Source organism: Scyliorhinus torazame, chromosome 6, assembly GCF_047496885.1.
Source record: "Scyliorhinus torazame isolate Kashiwa2021f chromosome 6, sScyTor2.1, whole genome shotgun sequence".
Taxonomy (NCBI): domain Eukaryota; kingdom Metazoa; phylum Chordata; class Chondrichthyes; order Carcharhiniformes; family Scyliorhinidae; genus Scyliorhinus; species Scyliorhinus torazame.
This window is the reverse complement of record NC_092712.1, coordinates 258,848,837-258,868,876: the sequence shown is the minus strand read 5'-3', so window position 1 is coordinate 258,868,876 and position 20,040 is coordinate 258,848,837. Positions and strand designations below refer to the sequence as shown.

General features: G+C 45.1%; 1 protein-coding gene across 8 annotated transcripts in view; it reads right to left on the bottom strand.

Annotated features, from left to right (window-relative positions):
• c6h18orf21 (chromosome 6 C18orf21 homolog) overlaps window positions 1–20,040 on the bottom strand; it is a 92,009-nt gene that overhangs the window by 17,422 nt on the left and 54,547 nt on the right. For all 8 annotated transcript variants that reach the window (XM_072509597.1, XM_072509600.1, XM_072509595.1 and 5 more), the window contains one exon: window positions 12,609–12,829. In XM_072509597.1, coding sequence (XP_072365698.1) covers window positions 12,609–12,829 — 221 coding nt within the window. The remainder of the gene's footprint in view (window positions 1–12,608; window positions 12,830–20,040) is intronic.

Here is a 20,040-nt window from a genome sequence, read left to right as displayed (position 1 = left end):
ACGAAACTCAGTAATAAAGTGCCTGATCGAAAGATCAGATGCCGTATGCTGCAAAAGTGCAGGGCGTCACCTCTGTCTTTGGCCTGCTCTAGTCACATCTTTTGTTTTGTTCATGTTCTTTTCCCATCACCATTCCCTTTGGCCTTGCAAGATTAGCTCTTTTGTCATTCAATCTCTCCTGTCTTCCACCTGTGATGTCTTCTTGTTCCCCGAAGTTCAAAATAATCACACTTTTTAGACTCAAAATGCTGGAGTTTCATCAAGTGCATTTCTTACAGCTCTGCATGTGGCTAGTGGATGATACATTGTTGCTCAACTCCTGACTGCTGTATAGCAGTAAATGCAGCACCCTGGATGTACATTTGCATGACAGTTCCTAGCTCTTTATGCCAGCAATAAACCAAGTAGCAACATAACACAGACCTTTCCCTTGTCCTTCTACCACCCACCCACTTGCTCAAACATTTTAGATCTCTTAACTTTTTTCAGCTCTGATGAAAGGTCACAGACCTGAAACATTAACTCTGTCCCTCTCTCTCTCCACAAATGCTCCCTCACCTGTCGAGTGTTTACAATATTCCTGTTTTTAGTTTCGATTTTGAGAGTCTGCAGTATTGCAGTATTGTTTTTCTAAAAATATTGAGATACAGATTTATTCATAAAACCACTCATATCAATTTCATCCACTGTAGATTTTCACTGCTGGTGAAATCTGCAAATATAAAATTTAATAGAGTACTGAATGTACCACTCAACATGTAAATTTATTCACCAACACTTCATGACCCACTTGCCAAAAAAAATAACTATACGATTCCTTCCCTACAGCTGCAAATTGATTAATCAAATCTTCACACTTTACTTGGGCAGCACGGTAGCATTGTGGATAGCACAATTGCTTCACAGCTCCCGGGTCCCAGGTTCGATTCCGGCTTGGGTGACTGTCTGTGCGGAGTCTGCACATCCTCCCCGTGTGTGCGTGGGTTTCCTCCGGGTGCTCCGGTTTCCTCCCACAGTCCAAAGATGTGCAGGTTACGTGGATTGGCCATGATAAATTGCCCTTAGTGTCCAAAATTGCCCTTAGTATTGGGTGGGGTTACTGGGTTATGGGAATAGGGTGGAGGTGTTGACCTTGGTTATGGTGCTCTTTCCAAGAGCCAGTGCAGACTCCTTCTGCACTGTAAATTCTATGATAACTTCATTTGCCAGTCTGTGCTTGGAAAATACTAAAATACGTAAATGTATGCATTTAATCAAATGTTCCCATATTAAAGAAAACATGAAAAAGAAACTACTTGACAGATATTTAAAACGAAGGATCCTTACTCCCCATGTACAACGCCACACTGGTCTACTGATGAAATAACATTTACACTTATCTGAGACAAGTGTGGCACAGTTGATATGACACAGGTGCAAAATTATTTTAGAAATAAATATAAAAACAGAATATCAGCCACTTCCTACTGCTTGCGGGTTTGTTCTCAAAATTTGGAGGGCTAGAAATTTAAAAGCACATGCCAAGCTAGAACACTTACCCTTTAACTGACCTCAGAATATATCAGCAGGTACTAGACTACAATTGAACTCAGGATGTGCCTATGATTGGGCCTGGTGATCTTCACTGGACCTGACAACTTTAACAAAGTTTTAGTACTACAATAATATGTTGTATGTTACTTGGCATAAATACTCGTCATGTTGGAACTTCTTTTCACTTGCGTAACAGTTTTGGCTAGGGTGGCACCTTTCCTTCCGATTTGGAAGGTTGTGGTTTCAAGTCTGACTCCAGAGATTGAAACTCAATTTAAGCTAAAACTTTATTCAAAGACTGATTAACCTACTGCTCGTTTTCAACATTTAACAGAAGTCTCGGCATCATTCATTAATTTTCTTATTAAAGAGTAGCGTTAATAAATTATTTGAAAAAATATCGTTGGTGAAATAATCTATTTGTTTTAATTCATTATGCTCGAGATCAAAACAGGTTTTGCACAATGACTGGGATGCAATTCTGAAATAAAAACAGAATTGTAGCAATACTCAATAGGTCGTAGAGAGAAACAGGTAACATTTCAGGTCTGTGAACGTTCATCAGAACACTTTTTCAACCAACAGAATGGCTCTCTGATAAATGCGGTTGTTTTGCTGCATTCACAATAGTAATTGTGGTTGGAAATTGCTATGAAATGTTGCTATGAAGTGGCTTAGTGCTTTCAAAAAAAGTATTCTTTACAGAACCAAATGTCAGACATAATTTGTCTTAACCGGTCAAAGAAGCTGCTTTCCAACTAAGCAAGACCAAAAAGTGCTTTGTTTGTTGGTTTTAACAGTTCTTGGGGTTTGAAAAATGAACTTAGTAATGATCTAAAGATGCCTTTGAACCAAGTCCAACTCACAACTTCCTCTCACCCTGCCCCACAAAGCTGTTGCTGGTGCTTTTCATTTTCAACTCAAGTGAAATATCTCAGACCTCAAGAATTGCAAAAGATTGGATTAGTGGATTCTGACCAGAGCGCAGTATTTTTTGCACCAATTAGAAGTCAGCCTTTTCCAGTGCTTCAAGCTTGAGCTGTTTCAGAAGCTGATGTTGAAGCTGACACATTTTTAGACTTTTGGAGTAGAGGGAGGCAGGCTTTAATATTTTTTCATACGGAGTCTCATTTTTCTACATGAAGTTTATTTAGCAAGGCTTTCAATTTTTATATAGGATTTCAGTAAGGCTTTTGACAAGGTTCCACATGGCACACTAGTCAGAAAAATTGATCAAAGGAAAGAGATAAATTGGATCTCAGAATTGGCTCCGTGGCAGAAAGAAAAGGTCAACAGATGTTTTTGTGACTAAGCTGTTCCATGGGTTTCATTCAGGGTCCCTTTGTCCGTGTTATCAACGATTTACACTTAAATGTAGGGACACGAAGAAGGAATTTACAGATGACGTAAGAATTGGTCTGTGGTGATATGCCTGTAAGCAATACTGTAGATGGCTGGTGGTGCGACCTCCAATATGGTGGTGCGACCTCCAACCAACAGGTGGCGGTACACACCCACCATGTGGTCTCAAGACAGAGGTCATGTGACAACGCTCCGATATAAGTGCAGGCACATCTGGTGATCGAGAGATGGTTATAAGGCGTACAAGAGGACAATCGTGCCCAAGGGTAGTTCCAAAGAAACTCCATGATAACTTGCTCTGTAACAGATCGCTATCTTACCATGTGTGATTTAATAAAGATCCTGGTTTGGACAAGTCACAAGTTATTTGGTAGATTCCTTGGACATCGAACACCAATCACAACATGGTCCTTTGAATGATAATGGGGACAAAATCTGTATACTGCAGAAAGAGATGCATTTGTGAAGGACAAACAAGGCAAGGGAATACACAATAAATGGTAGGGTACTGAAGCGGGGAAGAACAGAGAGATCTTGGAGAGTATGGTCCCATATTATTGCAGGACAGGTAGATAAGGTGATTAAGAATGCATAGAGGATACTTTGCTTTATTCGCTGAAGCCAGAGCCATTATGGCACAGAGGAGCTGATTTCAAGGAAAACTGAATCGGCACTTGATGGAAATAAACTTGCAGGTTCCGGGATACAGCAGATGAATGGGAACTAGAATACTGTGCATAGAGCTGATCTCCTCATTGCTGAAAGGATATGATTGCACGAGTGAGGGTAGTTAGGAGATTTGTGTATTTTGCCAGGAATAGAAAATTTTAGCTATGAAGAAGACAGGGTTGGCTGGGGTTGTTTCCTTTGTAGCAGCTGAGGGGTGATTTAATTGAGGTGTACAAAATTATGAACAGCCTAGCGTGGATAGGAAGGTCTGATTTCCTTTAGCACAGAGGTTGATAGGGCATAGATTTAAAGTCATTGGCTAAAGGATTAAAGGGGAGCCAAGGAGAATTATTTTCACCCAGAACAGTCTGGAACTCATTGCTAGAAAGGGTGGTCGAGGCAGAAATGCTCATCGCATTTATAAAGTACTTGGAAATGCACTTGAAGCACTGTAACAATAGTGCTATGAACAAAGAGCTGAAAAGTGGGAATTGGCTGGATCACTTTTTTTGGCTGGCACAGATGATTGGGTAAATTACGGTGTTTCTGTGCCATATGATTGAGAAGTATAATCATTTAATGCTATGTGAAAATATGAGGGAATAAATGACTACATCAAATGCCACTATCCTGTAATCAGCCTGTGCTGGCTTTTCCTCTGGTCTGTAATGGAAAATGGAATTTCAGATCATTGTTCATGGTAAATCAGAAAGGAATTGGCTAGATTGGAAAGGATTAATACATTTATCCATCTGGGTGGAATTTAAATAAAGCTTGGGTCACTATGTTTGGGGAAGTATGTTATTTTAGTCCAGTGCTGCTGCTGTTATGTGCAATTAGTGTTGGACCATTGGCTTCCTTGGATTAGTGAAGTATGATTCGTTTCTAAACCACAGGGGGCAATGTCCAGTATGTAATTGCAGTATTTGAGCACTGGGGCTATTGTGCCTATGGTTCTGAAATGGTGAAAAGAGAAAATTGATGCACAAAGTGGGGAAACTGAAGTGATATTCGACTTGAAATGTTAACTGTTTCTCTCACACAGATGTTTCCAGATCTGCTGAGCTTTTCCTGCATTTTCTGCTTTTGTTTTTCAGTTCATTTTTTAATAATCTTTATTGTCACAAGTAGGCATACATTAACACTGCAATGAAGTTACTATGAAAAGCCCTTAGTCGCCACATTCCGGTGCCTGTTCGGGTTCACAGAGGGAAAATTCAGAATGTCCAAGTGACCAAACAGCGCGTCTTTATCCAAATCCCAACTGTCCCATCACCCTCTGTCCTCATTGACCTACATTGTCCATGGTGTCCCAATTTCCCAAATAGAAAATTCACATACTTCTGTTAAATTGTCCCACTGCTTCACCCCTCTTGCCTCGGTAACCCCTCCCCTAAACTCTCCAAGCCTCTTATTCTGAATTCTTGTGCAGACTCGATTCCTTCATCCCATCATTTGCAGCTATAACTTCAGCCACCTGGACCCCATGTAAATTTTTCCTTTCTAACGCATTTGCTTTTCTCCTTTAAGAATATACCCTTAAATCTCACTTTTTAAAAACATTTTAAAATATTTTTATTCCAAACCACAGTAAACAAAACACAATCAGTCTGTCATATTTCCCCCCCTTTAACACCCCTCATTCCCTCCCAACAACCCCCCCGCTTCCCTGCCCCCTTGCTGAGCACAAATAGGTCCTTGAATAGGGATAAGAACATCCTCCATCTTACAAAGAACCCTTCCTCTGACCCTCTGACTTCATTTTTTCTAACTTAAGAAACTCTGCCACATCTCCCAACCATGCCAACACCCTCGGTGGCTCCACCAACCTCCACCGCCCAGTAGAATTCACCGCCGGGCAATCTGAGTGGCGAAGGTCGCAACATCGACCCCCCTATCCTCCAGTAGCTCCGACACACCGAAGATCGCCACCAACGGGCACAGCGGCATCTTCACCCCCACGATATCCGACAGTGGTTCAAAAATCGGACTCAAAAACCCACTAATCTCGGACACGGCCAAAACAAATGGACATAGTTTTCCGGCACCCCCCCTCCACATCTTTCACACTTATCCTCTACCTCTGGGAAGAACCCGCTAATATGAGCCCTATGCACCACTTTAAACTGTACCAGGTTCTTCCTAACACAGGACGATGGCGCATTCACCCAGTGCATAATTTCACTCCAGACCTCCCCCATCCCAATTCCATTCCCAGCTCTTCCTTCCACTTTTTCTCCTCAATTGGCACCCTCTGTGTTCACCAATCACCTGTTACATATCCGCAATCTTCCCAACCCCAGCTTGTCTTGTGTTAGCAACCTGTCCAGCAAGGTATGCTCAGGCAGTTGATGGAACGAGAGTAGCGCCTTCTGCAAAAAGTCCCACACCTGCATATACCTGAACTCAGTCCCCCTCGGCAACTGGCATCTCTCCTGCAACTCTCCCTTCCACGAGCAGGTCCCTAACCCACCCCATTCCTTCCCTCTCACAAAACCTACACGTCGCATCCATCTCCGCTGGAGCGAATCTGTGATTCCTACAAATTGGTGCCAGCACTGACATATCTCCCAACATCAAAGTGCCGCCTCAACTGGTTCCAAACCTTTAGGGATGATCCCATCACCGGGATAACAAGTATACTTAACCAGGGAGGACGGACGGGGCCGTTTCCAAGGCCCTTAGACAGACCCCCACGCACAAATCTTCCTCCACCTGCACCCAACTCCGCTCCCCCCACCACTGCTGCACCTTCTCCACATTCGCTACTCAGTAGCAGTATAGTAGATTTGGGACCGCCAGCCCGCCCACCCGCCGTCTCGTCTAAAAAAAACTCAGAATCTGCGGCGTTTTGCCAGCCCATACAAATGCAAATAATCTGTCCACTTTTTTGGATGAATGCCTTTGGCAGGAACATCAGGAGGGACTGAAAAACAAACAAAAACTTCGGAAGGACTTTTTATCTTGACTGTCTGCAGCCTCCCTGCTGGTGACAGCGGAAATGCATGCCTGCTCTTCAGCTTCCCTTTCGCCCCCTCCACCAAGTTGGCCAGGTTCCACTTACGCGTGGTGGCCCAATTGTGGGCCACCCGAATACCCAAGTTCCTGAACTTGAATCTGGCAAGCCTAAATGATAGGGCACTCAAATTCACACTATTCCCCTGGCCGTTCACCAGAAACATTTCACTTTTTGCCACATGCAATTTGTATCATGATCTTACACATACACTCCAATGGATTCGAAATGTACAGCAACAAGTCACCCGCATACATCGAGACCCTATGTTCACTGCCTCCCTAACAATGCCCGATCACTCTCTCGATACCCAGAGTGCAATGGTCAAAGGTTCGATAGCCAACGCAAACAGCGGGGGCAGTGGGCATCCCTACCTCGTGCCCCTCTGCCGGAAATCTCCTGAACTCATCGAATTTGGCCTTACACTAGCCGTGGAGGCAGCATACAGTAACCGCACACAGGAGTTAAACGCAGGCCCAAACACGAACCTCTCCAGGACTGGGACAGCCACCTCCACTCTACCCTATCAAACGCTTCTCCACATCCATGCAATAACTTCCGGCACCTTACCCTTCGAGTCATAATCACATTCAACAACGTCTAATGTTGCTGGACAGCTGCCGCCCTTTCACAACCACACCCCTCTGGTCTTCCGAGACCACCTCCGGCACAGACCCCTCCAGCCGCCTCGCCAACACCTTAGCCAGCACCTTCACGTCTGTGTTTAACAGGGGGATGGGGCCTGTATGACCCACAAAGCTTTCTTGGGGACTAAGAAATCGATGCATGAGCCAACAGGGCTGGCAGCTCCCCAGCTCCAACAAATCATTAAACATTCCCAAAAGAGGTGGGGCCAACTCCGCTGAAAACTGTTTGTAAGAATCAGCCAGGAAGCCATCCGGCCCCAGCACCTTCCCCGACTGCATGAATCAAATCGACTCTACCTCCTATAGCCCGGCCCAGTGGGGCCTGCCATCAATGCCCCTTGCCGCCCCTCTACCTCTGGGAACACTAGTTGATCCAAAAAGCTCCCCATCTTAGTCTCCTCCAGCCGGGGCCCAGACCTGTACAGCTCCCTAGAAGGCCTCGAATGCCTTGTTAATTTTCTCCAACGTCGTCACCTCCCCCCCCCCCCCATCCCTCAGCTGAACTATTTCCTGCGTAGTCGCTTGTCGTCTTCAACTAATGGCGGCTGATCTTCTCCCCATACTCATAGAGAACCGACCGACCCCCCCCCCCCCCGATTGCCGAAGCTGGCCCACCAGATTCCCTATCGTCAGCAAATCAAATTCCCCTTGCAATTTCTTCCACTCTGCCAACAGCTCCCTGTTCAAGGTGGCTGAATACCGCCGGTCCACTTCCAAAATTGCCCCCACCAATCTCTGTCTCTGCTCTTTCCACTGTATCTCTGCAAACCTTGCAAGATATCACCTCACCCCGCACTATTGTTTTTAATGCCTCCCAAAACGTGGAGGGCGAGACCTACCCGTGGTGGTTGAACTCCACATATTTCTACATCAATTAAGTCGCCTCTCCACAAAAACTTTTATACGCTAGCAACGCCGAATCCATCCTTCACGAGGCCCTCTGTGCCCAGCCCATACCAAGCCTCACATCCATATTGTGCGGCGCATGGTCCGAGATCACGATCGCCGCATATTCCACCCCCACTATCCCTGGGAGTACCGATTTCCCAACCACAAGAAAATCTACTTAGGAATATACACGGTGCACATGGGAGAAGTAGGAAAACTCCCCCTCTCCCGATGCCTATACCTCCACGGGATCAGCACCCCCATCTGGTCCATAAACACCTCCAGTTCCTTCGCCATTCCCGACCTGACCAGTGACTTTGGGCTCGATAGAGGGCAGCACGGTAGCATTGTGGATAGCACAATTGCTTCACAGCTCCTGGGTCCCAGGTTCGATTCCGGTTTGGGTCACTGTCTGTGCGGAGTCTGCACATCCTCCCCGTGTGTGCGTGGGTTTCCTCCGGGTGCTCCGGTTTCCTCCCACAGTCCAAAGATGTGCAGGTTAGGTGGATTGGCCATGATAAATTGCCCTTAGTGTTGGGTGGGGTTACTGGGTTATGGGGATAGGGTGGAGGTGTGGACCTTGGGTAAGGTGCTCTTTCCAAGAGCCGGTGCAGACCCAATGGGCCGAATGGCCTCCTTCTGCACTGTAAATTCTATGATTCATCCATCCGAGGTTCTAACACACAGTTGAAATCGCCTCTTATTATTAATTGATGAGAGTCCAGGTCTGTAATTGTCACCACCATCGTCTTGACAAACTTGCATCATCCCAATTGGGCACATAGACATTTACTTACACAACCGGCGCTCCTTCCAAAACCCTGCTCACCATCATGTACCAACTCCCTGGATCCCGCACCTTGCTGGCCATCACAAACTCCACCCTTTTAATAAATAGGATCGCAACCCCTCTCGACTTGGAATCAAACCCAAGTGAAACATATGCCCCACCCACCCATTTCTATTCTTAACCTGACCTAATCCTTCATCTGGGTCCGTCATCCCAATCCATTGCAAAACTATCCCTGCCCTCAATTCCCTATCTTGTCCAGGCCCACACAAAATGGCCACCCCCTCCTTTCTCCCCGACCCACCCAACAGGCTACCTGCGTCACCAGTATAATCTCCCCCTCCCCGTTCCCAAGTTCTACCTCCATCAAACTACCTAACCATGCCCCCCAACCTCTCTGGCTACCCGTCCCCCACACTGCTTCTGTTTACCAGCATTCCAGCTAGCGTGGCAACTTCCACCTGGAGGTCGACATAAAGGTCTCTATCCATACCGCCAAAACTGCCCCTCCCCCACAATGCCTTCCCCTCTCCACTCTTCGACGATTCCCTGCCACTGTTTCCCCCTCCCGAACTCTTGTCCTCCCCTGCCAACAGGAGAAAGACACCTAGTACTCAGAACCACACCCTCGTCGACCACAATAATACCAAAAAGGACAATATGTGCAAAGGCAAAACACTTGCAAACATTGTACAAACATACCAAAAACCAAGGCATTCTCACCATTATCCATCCTCCAAACCATGCTCCTTAATAAAGTCATTCATCTCCACTGGCTTAGTAAAATAGTGTTCCTTCCCCATAAACGTCTCCCAGAGTTTGGTCTGGTAAAACATCCCAAACTGGACCTTATTCCAAAAAAGCACCACTTTGGTCTGTTTAAAACCCTCCTGCCGCTTGGCCACGTTGGTCCCAATGTCCTGATATATTCAGAACCAATGACCCTCCCAACTGCAGTATCGCGTTGCCCTCGCCCATCTCAGAATCTTCTCCTTCTCCTGGAATTAATGCATTTGGATTATCACCGCCCGTGGCGGTTCCCCAGCTCTTGGCCTGTGCCGTAGCATTCGCTGTGTCCAGTCCACCTCCGGCCCTCTCGCGGACCCCCTCATCAACCAGCTTCACAACATATTTGAAACATAAGCCGTGGCACTGCTTCACTCCACCCCCTCCGGCAGGCCCACGATTATTAAATTCTGCTGCCTGGACCGATTCTTGTGATCGCTCACCTGTACTGTCTACTCCTTACAGGCTGCTCCCAACATCGCCACCTCTGCCTCCAACTCCACAATCCAATCACTGTGATCCGTCACCGCGCTTTCCACCTCATGGATCATTACACCTTGCGATTTCAGACGCTTCTCCACCTGCTCCAAAGACCCGCGGTCTTTGCCTTGAGTCAGCCCTCTTGCATCTCTTGTTGATATTGCCAGAGCTCCCCCTTATCAACATCATCAACTGTTCCACAAGCAATGGGGTGGACGATGACGATGCTCCTGACTCTGCCATGGTTTCTGTTACTGCGTCACACAGATCCTCCAACTCTGGAGCCACTGCCTTATTCGATTTTGGCCGGGTGCGTTAACCTGCCGACACTCCACTTTGGAGGAGAATTCAATTCCCACCACTTATTTTGCACAATCTCCAACAAAAGCGGCCATCACCCATGCAGAAAGGGCCAAAATCGAAGCCTCCAAGCAGGTGCTATCTTGTGTGAGACCGATCAGCTCATGGCTGCCACCGGAAGTCTCGTCAAAACCTCACTTATTTGACCAACTTTATAGCCACTCCTCCTGCCTGTTTCAGCCCAGTATCCATTTTTTTCCTTACACCCACCTTGGAATACCTCTCCATCATAAAAGTAGTATAATAAATGCAGCTTATTGTTTTTAAAAGGGGTATTAATTATATCTATTGCAATTATTCATAATCTCTGCTACCTATTTGTCCAATGTTATGTTTTTAAACTGTTGGATAGAGATGACTTGGGGGAAACAAACAATTTATGAAAGACTTCCCTCTTTTGAGACATCATGAATGGAAACAGTGTGATTTTTTTTTGCATTAAATAGCATGAATTCTGGTTCATTTTAAAGGAACAAAGTTACATTTGGATTTTTAGTAGACCAACGAGACCATCATTTACATTAACGTTCATTCTCCACATTCAAATTCCTAAACACACTAGTGCATTAGTGACAATTCTGAGAAACTGAAGCTTATCCAACTCCGCATCCTTTCACTAAGGCACTTTGCTAACACCCCAAGTTCTGGCCTTTGTCTCACTCCGCTATGAATGCAACTTGACAGTATGACTCAGTAAAGCTTGCACCCAGCTTCCCAGTTCAAATTGGCCCTCAACCCAGCTGGCATCAGTCTGCTCTCCATACCAAGATTCATGATGGTTGAAGTTGAAATGTTCAACTCAAAACCTGGATCTGCATCTAAAGTGCTGTAATGTGCAAGGCTATGGACTAGGTGCTGGAAAGTGGGATTAAAATAAGCGGCTATTTCATTTTTTTCTGTTCTGGCAGATACAGACATGAAGGGCCGAATGTCTTCCTTCTGCACCTTGGTGTTACTCTTCTCCACTTCCTCAGTTACCGTGCTTTTGTTACCAACCTTTCCCCTCTTCCTTTCTTTGCCATCCATTTGCCCAATTCAAATGTCATCGTTCGCCTCATTCAATCGACTGCTACCCTATCACTACCACTACTGTTAAGGACTCCGTTGTTTGTTCCTTTGATCGCTGCTAGCACAAACGGCAGGGATTAGTGGGGCTCTGAATACCAATGAGAGTCTGAAAGCCTACTCTTTGTACTCACCTGTATACAAAGAAATGGCTAGTGAAAGCAGCAACATGGAAAGAGTGTGGCTAGATCCAGTATATTACACCTGTCACTCAAGCTGAAGTGGACCAGGTGGTGGAGGCAAGGAGCCTAGTCTACAGCGAGTTGCGTCAGCAAATACACTGATGAGGCCTCGAAAATGTCGATTGTTGTTGAGATGATTGGCATGATGGCAGAAGGATCAGACTTCGCCTACATTTTCTTATAGCAGCCCACCTGACCCTCAAAATCCAGTTAACTTCATTCTATTTTTATTTGCTGTTTTTAGCACTGTTGCCTCATTACTGGACAAATCTCCAATCAAAACTCCAAGATCCATCATCATCAACAAGTTGAAACACATAGAATTACACAGAATTTGAAGCACAACTGAGCCAAATTCAATTCATCCACAGCAGAATTTATGTTCTACCTGAGCCTCCTCAAACGCTGTTCATTTAACTTTATCTGCATATCCTATCAGCAAATTAACAGGAACCCAAAGCTCCACAACACCTGGGCAGTCGATGAAGACCAAAATCTCGGTCGTCTGAGACGCCCACTGAATAATATGAAAAACAACAAAAACGTTCAAACAGATTTAAGGTCAGTTGCTCCTGGGTCCCACTAGCCAGGATTTCCATCAGCACCTCATCATTTTCCAACAGACTGACTTGCTGTGAATTGAGCACACCAGAACAAACAGAGTCTACAGGGACTTGCCCACAATTATAAAATTACTATAAAAGGTTCTGACAAAAATTAACTCATTATTTCTCCAGAATATTAATTGACTTGATGAATAAGTTACAGCAACAGGAAACAAAGATCCAAATACAAACACATAGGAGATGAAGTTTATAAAATAAATTTACCGGGGAGTTATAGCTGGGCTCTTGCTTTTAGAACCGGGTTTATTCAGAAGTGGGGAATAGCTGGTTTCTTGCCGTGTGGACTGTGGCGTTCTTGCTTCAAGCGTCTTCATATCCGTTTTTGTCTTGCTTAGGCTTCTGGGGATGCGGGGCCTTACAGGAAGAGATGCCCTATTTGCTCCGTAGAATCTTGAAGCTTCTTTACATGTATAACATGTAACCAACTGCGTGAATTAAAAAAAAATACAGTTAATACACAGGCATGCTTAGACTCATACATTTAGTTTTGAGCAACTGCAGATAAAGTTTGATGTCCTGCAAACTACTGCAGAGATGCAGAAATCCACAGACATAACTTCAAAGTCTATCCACGAAATCCTGGGACCTTTACAGCAAAATTTTAATTTTTGCTCACCAATTATATACAGCATCTACACACTTTTGAAGATAAAATGCATCTGGTGCATTGGTTGGGTGTATGCTGCCGGAACAGAATTACATTACAATGAGATTACTTTTTGACTTCACCAATGCCGAAGGACAAACCACATCCGTTTTTGAGCGTGTGCATTATAGGGCTAACTGTATTTCTGATAGAAAGCTGTGCTAACAGGGGGCAAGGTTTGGCGATTTTAATCAACAACATTGTAGCCCTATCTCTGTCTTGAATTCTCTATGATTGTAGCTTTCCTATTCCAAGTACAAGAATGGCCTTAAATGCATTTCAAGAGCATATCTTGCGAATTACACAAAACGTGGAAATATTGTAAACTGTAAAGGACAGCGTAGAATAGTGATGAGCAACCTAGGCTAGTCAGTGGACCACATGAGTGGCCCTCTGGCATCTCAGTGGGCCACAAAATTTAAATGGGCATGTTGACTAACCATGATTCCACAAATAAGATTGAGTACATTTAATACATGCCGAATATTTCACAGCAAATTATAGAAAATGCTTAAACATTCTTGCATTAATAAAACATAACTTCAAATGATAAAAACAAAATAAATATTTATGTTTTGAACAGATGCAGAGGGAGCACAGGGCCCTCACTGTCAATATTGATTGCAATCAGCACTCAACCAGAGGGCCGGTGCAGACACAATGGTCCAAATGGCCTCCTTCTGCACTGTAAAAATTCTGTGATCTCCTGGAAAGGCATCACAATGTGATGTATTTCCCTCTTTCCCCTCCACAAAAAATGCTCGTTGACATCACTCATTCCGAATCGTGTACTACTTGAGTGAGCATTGTGACTGTGGCGATGACTGATGTCATGAGGACGAAGATGTATTTCTTGTAATTAAATTAGTTTTGAAGCTACCAACCCATTGGAAAAACCGAACCAGTTCACTAATGCCCTTTAAGGAAGGAAACCTGCCATCCTTACCCAGTCTGTCTGATATGCAATTCCAAACCCACAACAATGTATTTGACTCTTAACAGTGCTTGTAATAGCCCAGCAAACTGAGTCTCATGAAATCTCATGGTGTCAGGTCAAAGATGGGCAAGGAAACCTCTTATTCATTACCACATACTGCCCTTCCTGAGCTAATGAATCATCGCTTCTCCATGGTGAACACAACCTGGAAGAAGCACTGCAAGTAGTAAGAACATCGAACGTAGAGCTTGGATTAGTATTTGAAACTATGATGGTGTTGCCATTACAGAGACCTGGTTGAGGGAAGGACAGGATTGGCAGCTAAACGTTCCAGGATTTAGATGCTTTAGGCGGGATAGAGGGGGATGCACTGGTTAGGGAGAATATCACAGCTGTACTGCGGGAGCACACCTCAGAGGCACCAAGGCTATATGGGTAGAGATCAGGAATAAGAAGGGTGCAGTCACAATGTTGGGGGTTTACTACAGGCCACCCAACAGCCAGCGGGAGATAGAGCAGCAGATAGGTAGACAGATTTTGGAAAGGAGTAAAAGCAACAGGGTTGTTGTGATGGGAGACTTTAACTTCCCCAATATTGACTGGGACTCACTTAGTGCTAGGGGCTTGGCCAGGGCAGAGTTTGTAAGGAGCATCCAGGAGGGCTTCTTAAAACAATATGTAGATAGTCCAACTAGGGAAGGGGCTATATTGGACCTGGTATTGGGGAATGAGCCAGCCAGGTGGTAGAAGTTTCAGTAGGGGTGCATTTTGGGAACAGTGACCACAATTCAGTAAGTTTTAAAGTGCTGGTGGACAAGGATAAGAGTGGTCCGAGGGTGAATGTGCTAAATTGGGGGAAGGCTAATTATAACAATATTAGGCAGGAACTGAAGAACCTAGATTGGGGGCAAATGTTTGAGGGTAAATCAACATCTGAGACATGGGAGGCTTTCAAATCACAGTTGAAAGGAATTCAGGACCGGCATATTCCTGTACGGAAGGATAAATATGGCAAATTTCGTGAACCTTGGATATCGAGAGATATTGTAGGCCTCGTCAAAAAGAAAAAGGAGGCATTTGTCAGGGCTAGAAGGCTGGGAACAGACGAAGCCTGTGTGGAATACAAGGAAAGTAGGAAGGAACTTAAGCAAGGAGTCAGGAGGGTTAAAAGGGGTCACGAAAAGTCATTGGCAAATAGAGTTAAGGAAAATCCCAAGGCTTTTTACACGTACATAAAAAGCAAGAGGGTAGCCAGGGAAAGAGTTGGCCCACTGAAGGACAGGCGAGGGAATCGATGTGTGGAGCCAGAGGAAATGGGTGAGGTACTAAATGAATACTTTGCATCAGTATTCACCAAAGAGAAGGAATTGGTGGATGTTGAGTCTGGAGAAGGGTGTGTAGATAGCCTGAGTCACATTGAGATTCAAAAATATTACGGTAGATAAGTCCCCAGGGCCTGATTGGATCTATCCCAGAATACTGAAGGAGGCTAGAGAGGAAATTCCTGAGGCCTTGACAGAAATCTTTGGATCGTTACTGTTCAGGTGATGTCCAGGAGGACTGGAGAATAGCCAATGTTGTTCCTTTGTTTAAGAAGGGTAGCAAGGATAATCCAGGGAAATACAGGACAGTGAGCTTTACGTCAGTGGTAGGGAAATTACTGGAGAGAATTCTTCGAGACAGGATCTACTTCCATTTGGAGGTAGCATGGTTTTGTGAAGGGGATTTCGTGTCTCACTAACTTGCTAAGAGTTTTTCAAGGAGGTCACAAGGATGATTGATGCAGGTAGGGCAGTGGATGTTGTCTATATTGGCTTCAGTAAGGCCTTTGACAAGGTCCCTCATGGCAGACTGGTACAAAAGGTGAAGTCACATGGGATCAGGGGGGAGCTGGCAAGATGGTAACAGAACTGGCTAGGTCATAGAAGGCAGAGAGTAGCAATGGAAGGGTATTATTCTGATTGGAGGGCTGTGACTAGTGGTGTTCCGCAGGGACCAGTGCTGGGGCCTTTGCTGTTCGTAGTATATATAAATGATTTGGTGGAAAATGTAACTGGTCTGATTAGTACATTTACAGACGACACAAAGGTTGGTGGAATTGCGGATAGTGATGAGGACTGTCAGAGGATACAGCAGAATTTAGATTGTTTGGAGATTTGGGCGGAGATAGCAGATGGAATTTAATCCGGACAAATGTGAGGTAATGCATTTTGGAAGGTCTAATGCATGTAGGGAATATACAGTGAATGGTAGAACCCTCAAGAGTATTGACAGTCAGAGAGATCTAGGTGTACAGGACCACAGGTCATTGAAAGGGGCAACACAGGTGGAGAAGTTAGTCAAGAAGGCATACGGCATGCTTGCCTTCATTGGCCGAGGCATTGAGTATAAGAATTGGCAAGTCATGTTGTAGCTGTATAAAACCTTAAGTTAGGCCACAATTGGAGTATAGTGTTCAATTCTGGTCGCCTCACTACCAGAAGGATGTGGAGGCTTTAGAGAGGGTGCAGAAGAGATTTACCAGTATGTTGCCTGGTATGGAGGGCATTAGCTATGAGGAGAGGTTGAATAAACTCGGTTTGTTCTCGCTGGAACGACGGAGGTTGAGGGGTGACTTGATAGAGGTCTACAAAATTATGAGGGGCATAGACAGAGTGGATAGTCAGAGGCTTTTTCCCAGGGTAGAGGGATCAATTACTAGGGGGCATAGGTTTAACGTGCGAGGGGCAAGGCTTAGAGGAGATTACGAGGCAAGTTTTTTTTTTTTTTACACAAAGGGTAGTGGGAGCCTGGAACTCGCTGCCGAAGGTGGTGGAAGCAGGGACGATTGTGACATTTAAGGGGCATCTTGACAAATACATGAATAGGATGGGAATAGAGGGATACGGACCTCAGAAGTGCAGAAGATTTTAGTTTAGACGGGCAGCATGGTCGGCACAGGCTTGGAGGGCCGGTTCCTGTGCTGTAGTTTTCTTTGTTCTTTTATCAAATCTCCATCATCAAGAGTGGCTTGTTACACCACAACTGACCAAGCTGATTTGAGTCCCGAAGGACATAGTTCGTGCCAAAAAACCTATTAGGCGTCATCCTCTTCAATCTAGCAGTTGAATCTGTCCATGACAACACTCTTGGAAAGGAGTACAACACTGTCGTTAGGAGGGCAGCATGGTGGCACAGTGGGGTAGCCCTGCTGCCTCACGGCGCCGCGGTCCTAGGTTTGATCCCGGCTCTGGGTCACTGTCCGTGTGGAGTTTGCATATTCTTCCCGTGTTTGCGTGGGTTTTGCCCCCACAAACCAAAGATGTACAGGCTAGGTGGATGGCCATGCTAAATTGCCCCTTAATTGGAAAAAATGAATTGGGTACTCTAAATTTATATAAGAAAAAACACTACCGTTAGGGAGACAAAGTCACATCTTGACATAATGGCATCCTCCATCTACCATTATGCTCTATGGGATAGATTGAGAACAGACCCAGCACTCAAAACTGGACTTCCAGCAGCAGAACTGTGCTCCACCAAAATCTTCAAACCTGTGGCCCAGCATATCCCTCACGCTTCCATTCGTCATCAGATTACGCCACCAAAGTCTGGTTTGATACATCATTCCAACAGCAGCATCAGCCACAACTGCAAATCACACCAATGTGAAGCTACAATACAAGACTACATCCATGCTAGACAATGCGAAGTGACATCACAACCAACAGATCAGGGGCATGGCACAACTTACCACCCCGTTGTGCCTGGGGCTGATCCCATTGCACTGGGAGCATCGCGGGAGAGGCCCGAAAGAAGCTTTGCGCCACACACTGAACCGCACGCGAGTCACCTAACCAACGGCACCTGCGCGATCTGAATCATACCCTTGCTGGGCAAGATCCAGATAATCATATTTAATTCATAGAATCATAGGAAAATTACAGCACAGGAGGACATTCGGCCCATCTTTCCCATGCCAGCCCAATGACACCCAGATGCCCTTTCTAATCCCACCTTCCTGCACCCAGTCCATAGCCCTGTACCTTAGAGCACTTAAGGTGCAGATCCAGGCACTTTTTAAAAAGAGTTTAGGGTCTCTGCCTCCGCCACCAACTCGGGCAGAGAATTCCAGACTCCCACTACTCTCCGCGTAAAAAGGTCATGTCCCCTCTACACCTTCTGACACTTATCGTGAATCTATGACCCTGGTTCTAAAACTCTCCACCAAGGGAAGCAATTTTATCCTATCCACCCTATCTCTCCCCTCATATTTTTGTACACCACAATTAAGTCACCCCTCAGCCTTCTTCGTTCCAAGGAAAATAACCCCAACCTATCCAATCTCTTCATGTAGCCACTTTTCTGCCTTCTTGTAAACCTCCTCTGCACTCTCTCCAGAGCAATAATGTCCTTCCTGTAATGTGGTGACCAGAACTGCACACAATATTCCAGTTGTAGCCTCACCAGTGTTTTATACAATTCAAGCATTATATCCTTACTTTTATATTCTATACCTTTGCCAATGAAGGAGAGCATTCCATATGCTTTCTTTACAACTTGACAGCTTGAACTGCTACCTTTAGGGATCTGTGTACTTGTACACCAGTAACTCCCACTTCATCTACCCCTCTTAGTATATTCCCATTTATTGTGTACTCCCCATAACTGTTTGACCTCCCTAAATGCATGATCTCACACTTCTCTGTGTTAAATTCCATCTGCCACTTTATCGCCACTCCACCAATCCATCTGTATTGTTTTGGAGATTTAGCCGTGACCTCTATCACCTAGAAGGACAAGGGCAGCAGATGCATAGGAACATTACCATCTGCCACCTCTCCTCCAAGTCATACACCACTCTGATTTGGAATTATATCACCGTTCCTTCACTGTCACTAGATCAAAACCCTTGGAACTCCGTTACTAACAGCACTGTGAGTGTACCTGCACAAGATGGAGTACAGCGGTTCAAAAAGGCAGTTGACCATCAACTTCTCGAGGGAAATTTGGGATGTGCAACAATTGCAGGCCTAGCCAGTAATGCACACATCCCATGAAAGAATTTTAAAAATTAAGAAAAAAATGACATAAATATTTGAACCAGATGAAGATATCAGACAACGGATAGAGTCAAGGCAGAAAGACAGAGGACAGTGCTCCGAAAGCTAATGATTTGAAACAAACCTTTGGACTTTAATCTGGTGTTGTAAGACTTCTACTGTCCAAAAAGGTTGGGTGGGGTTACGGGGATAGGGTGGAGGGTTCTCTTTCCAAGGGCCGGTGCAGACTCGATGGGCTGATTGGCCTCCTTCTGCACTGTAAATTCTATGATTCTAGAAAGAGGCCATTCAGTCTATCAAGTATGCACTGACTCTCCTGAAAGCATACTACCGAGGCCCTATTCTTGTAACCCCACTTAACACTTTGGACACAGGGCGTTGCCAAATCCACCTAACATGCAAAGATTTTTTTAAAAATTTAAACAAAAAGATTGGTGAACAAGTTGTTGCTGAGTACCACTCGATTGTACTTCTGTCACTTTGATGATGATTTGAGAGTAGACTGATGAGGCACTAATTAGCCTGCCTTTTGTGGACAGGATATGCCAAAGCAATTTTCCACATTGTCAGGTAGATGTCAGTGTTGCAGCTGTACTAAAACACCTTGGCTAGGGGCACGGCTATTTCTGCCACACTAGTCTTCAGCATTACTGCTGCAATTTTATCAGGGCCCATGACTTTTGCAGTATCCAGTGCGTTCAGCAGTTTTTTGATATCATGTGATGGGAATCAAATTGGTTGAGACGAGTAGCTCTAATGCTGTGGGCTTCAGGAGGAAGCCATGGTGGGTCATCCATTCGGCGCTTCTGGCTAAAGATGAATGCAAAATATTCAGCTTTGTCTTTTGCACTGATGTGCTGGGCTTCCCTATGTGGAGCCTGCTCTTCCGGTTAAATGTGGAAGGGCTGCAGAGCTCTGATCTGAGCCATTGGTTGTGGGATGACCTAGCCCTACCGCATACGGCTTCTGCTATTTAGCATGCATGCTGCCTTATTTTGTAACTTCATCAGG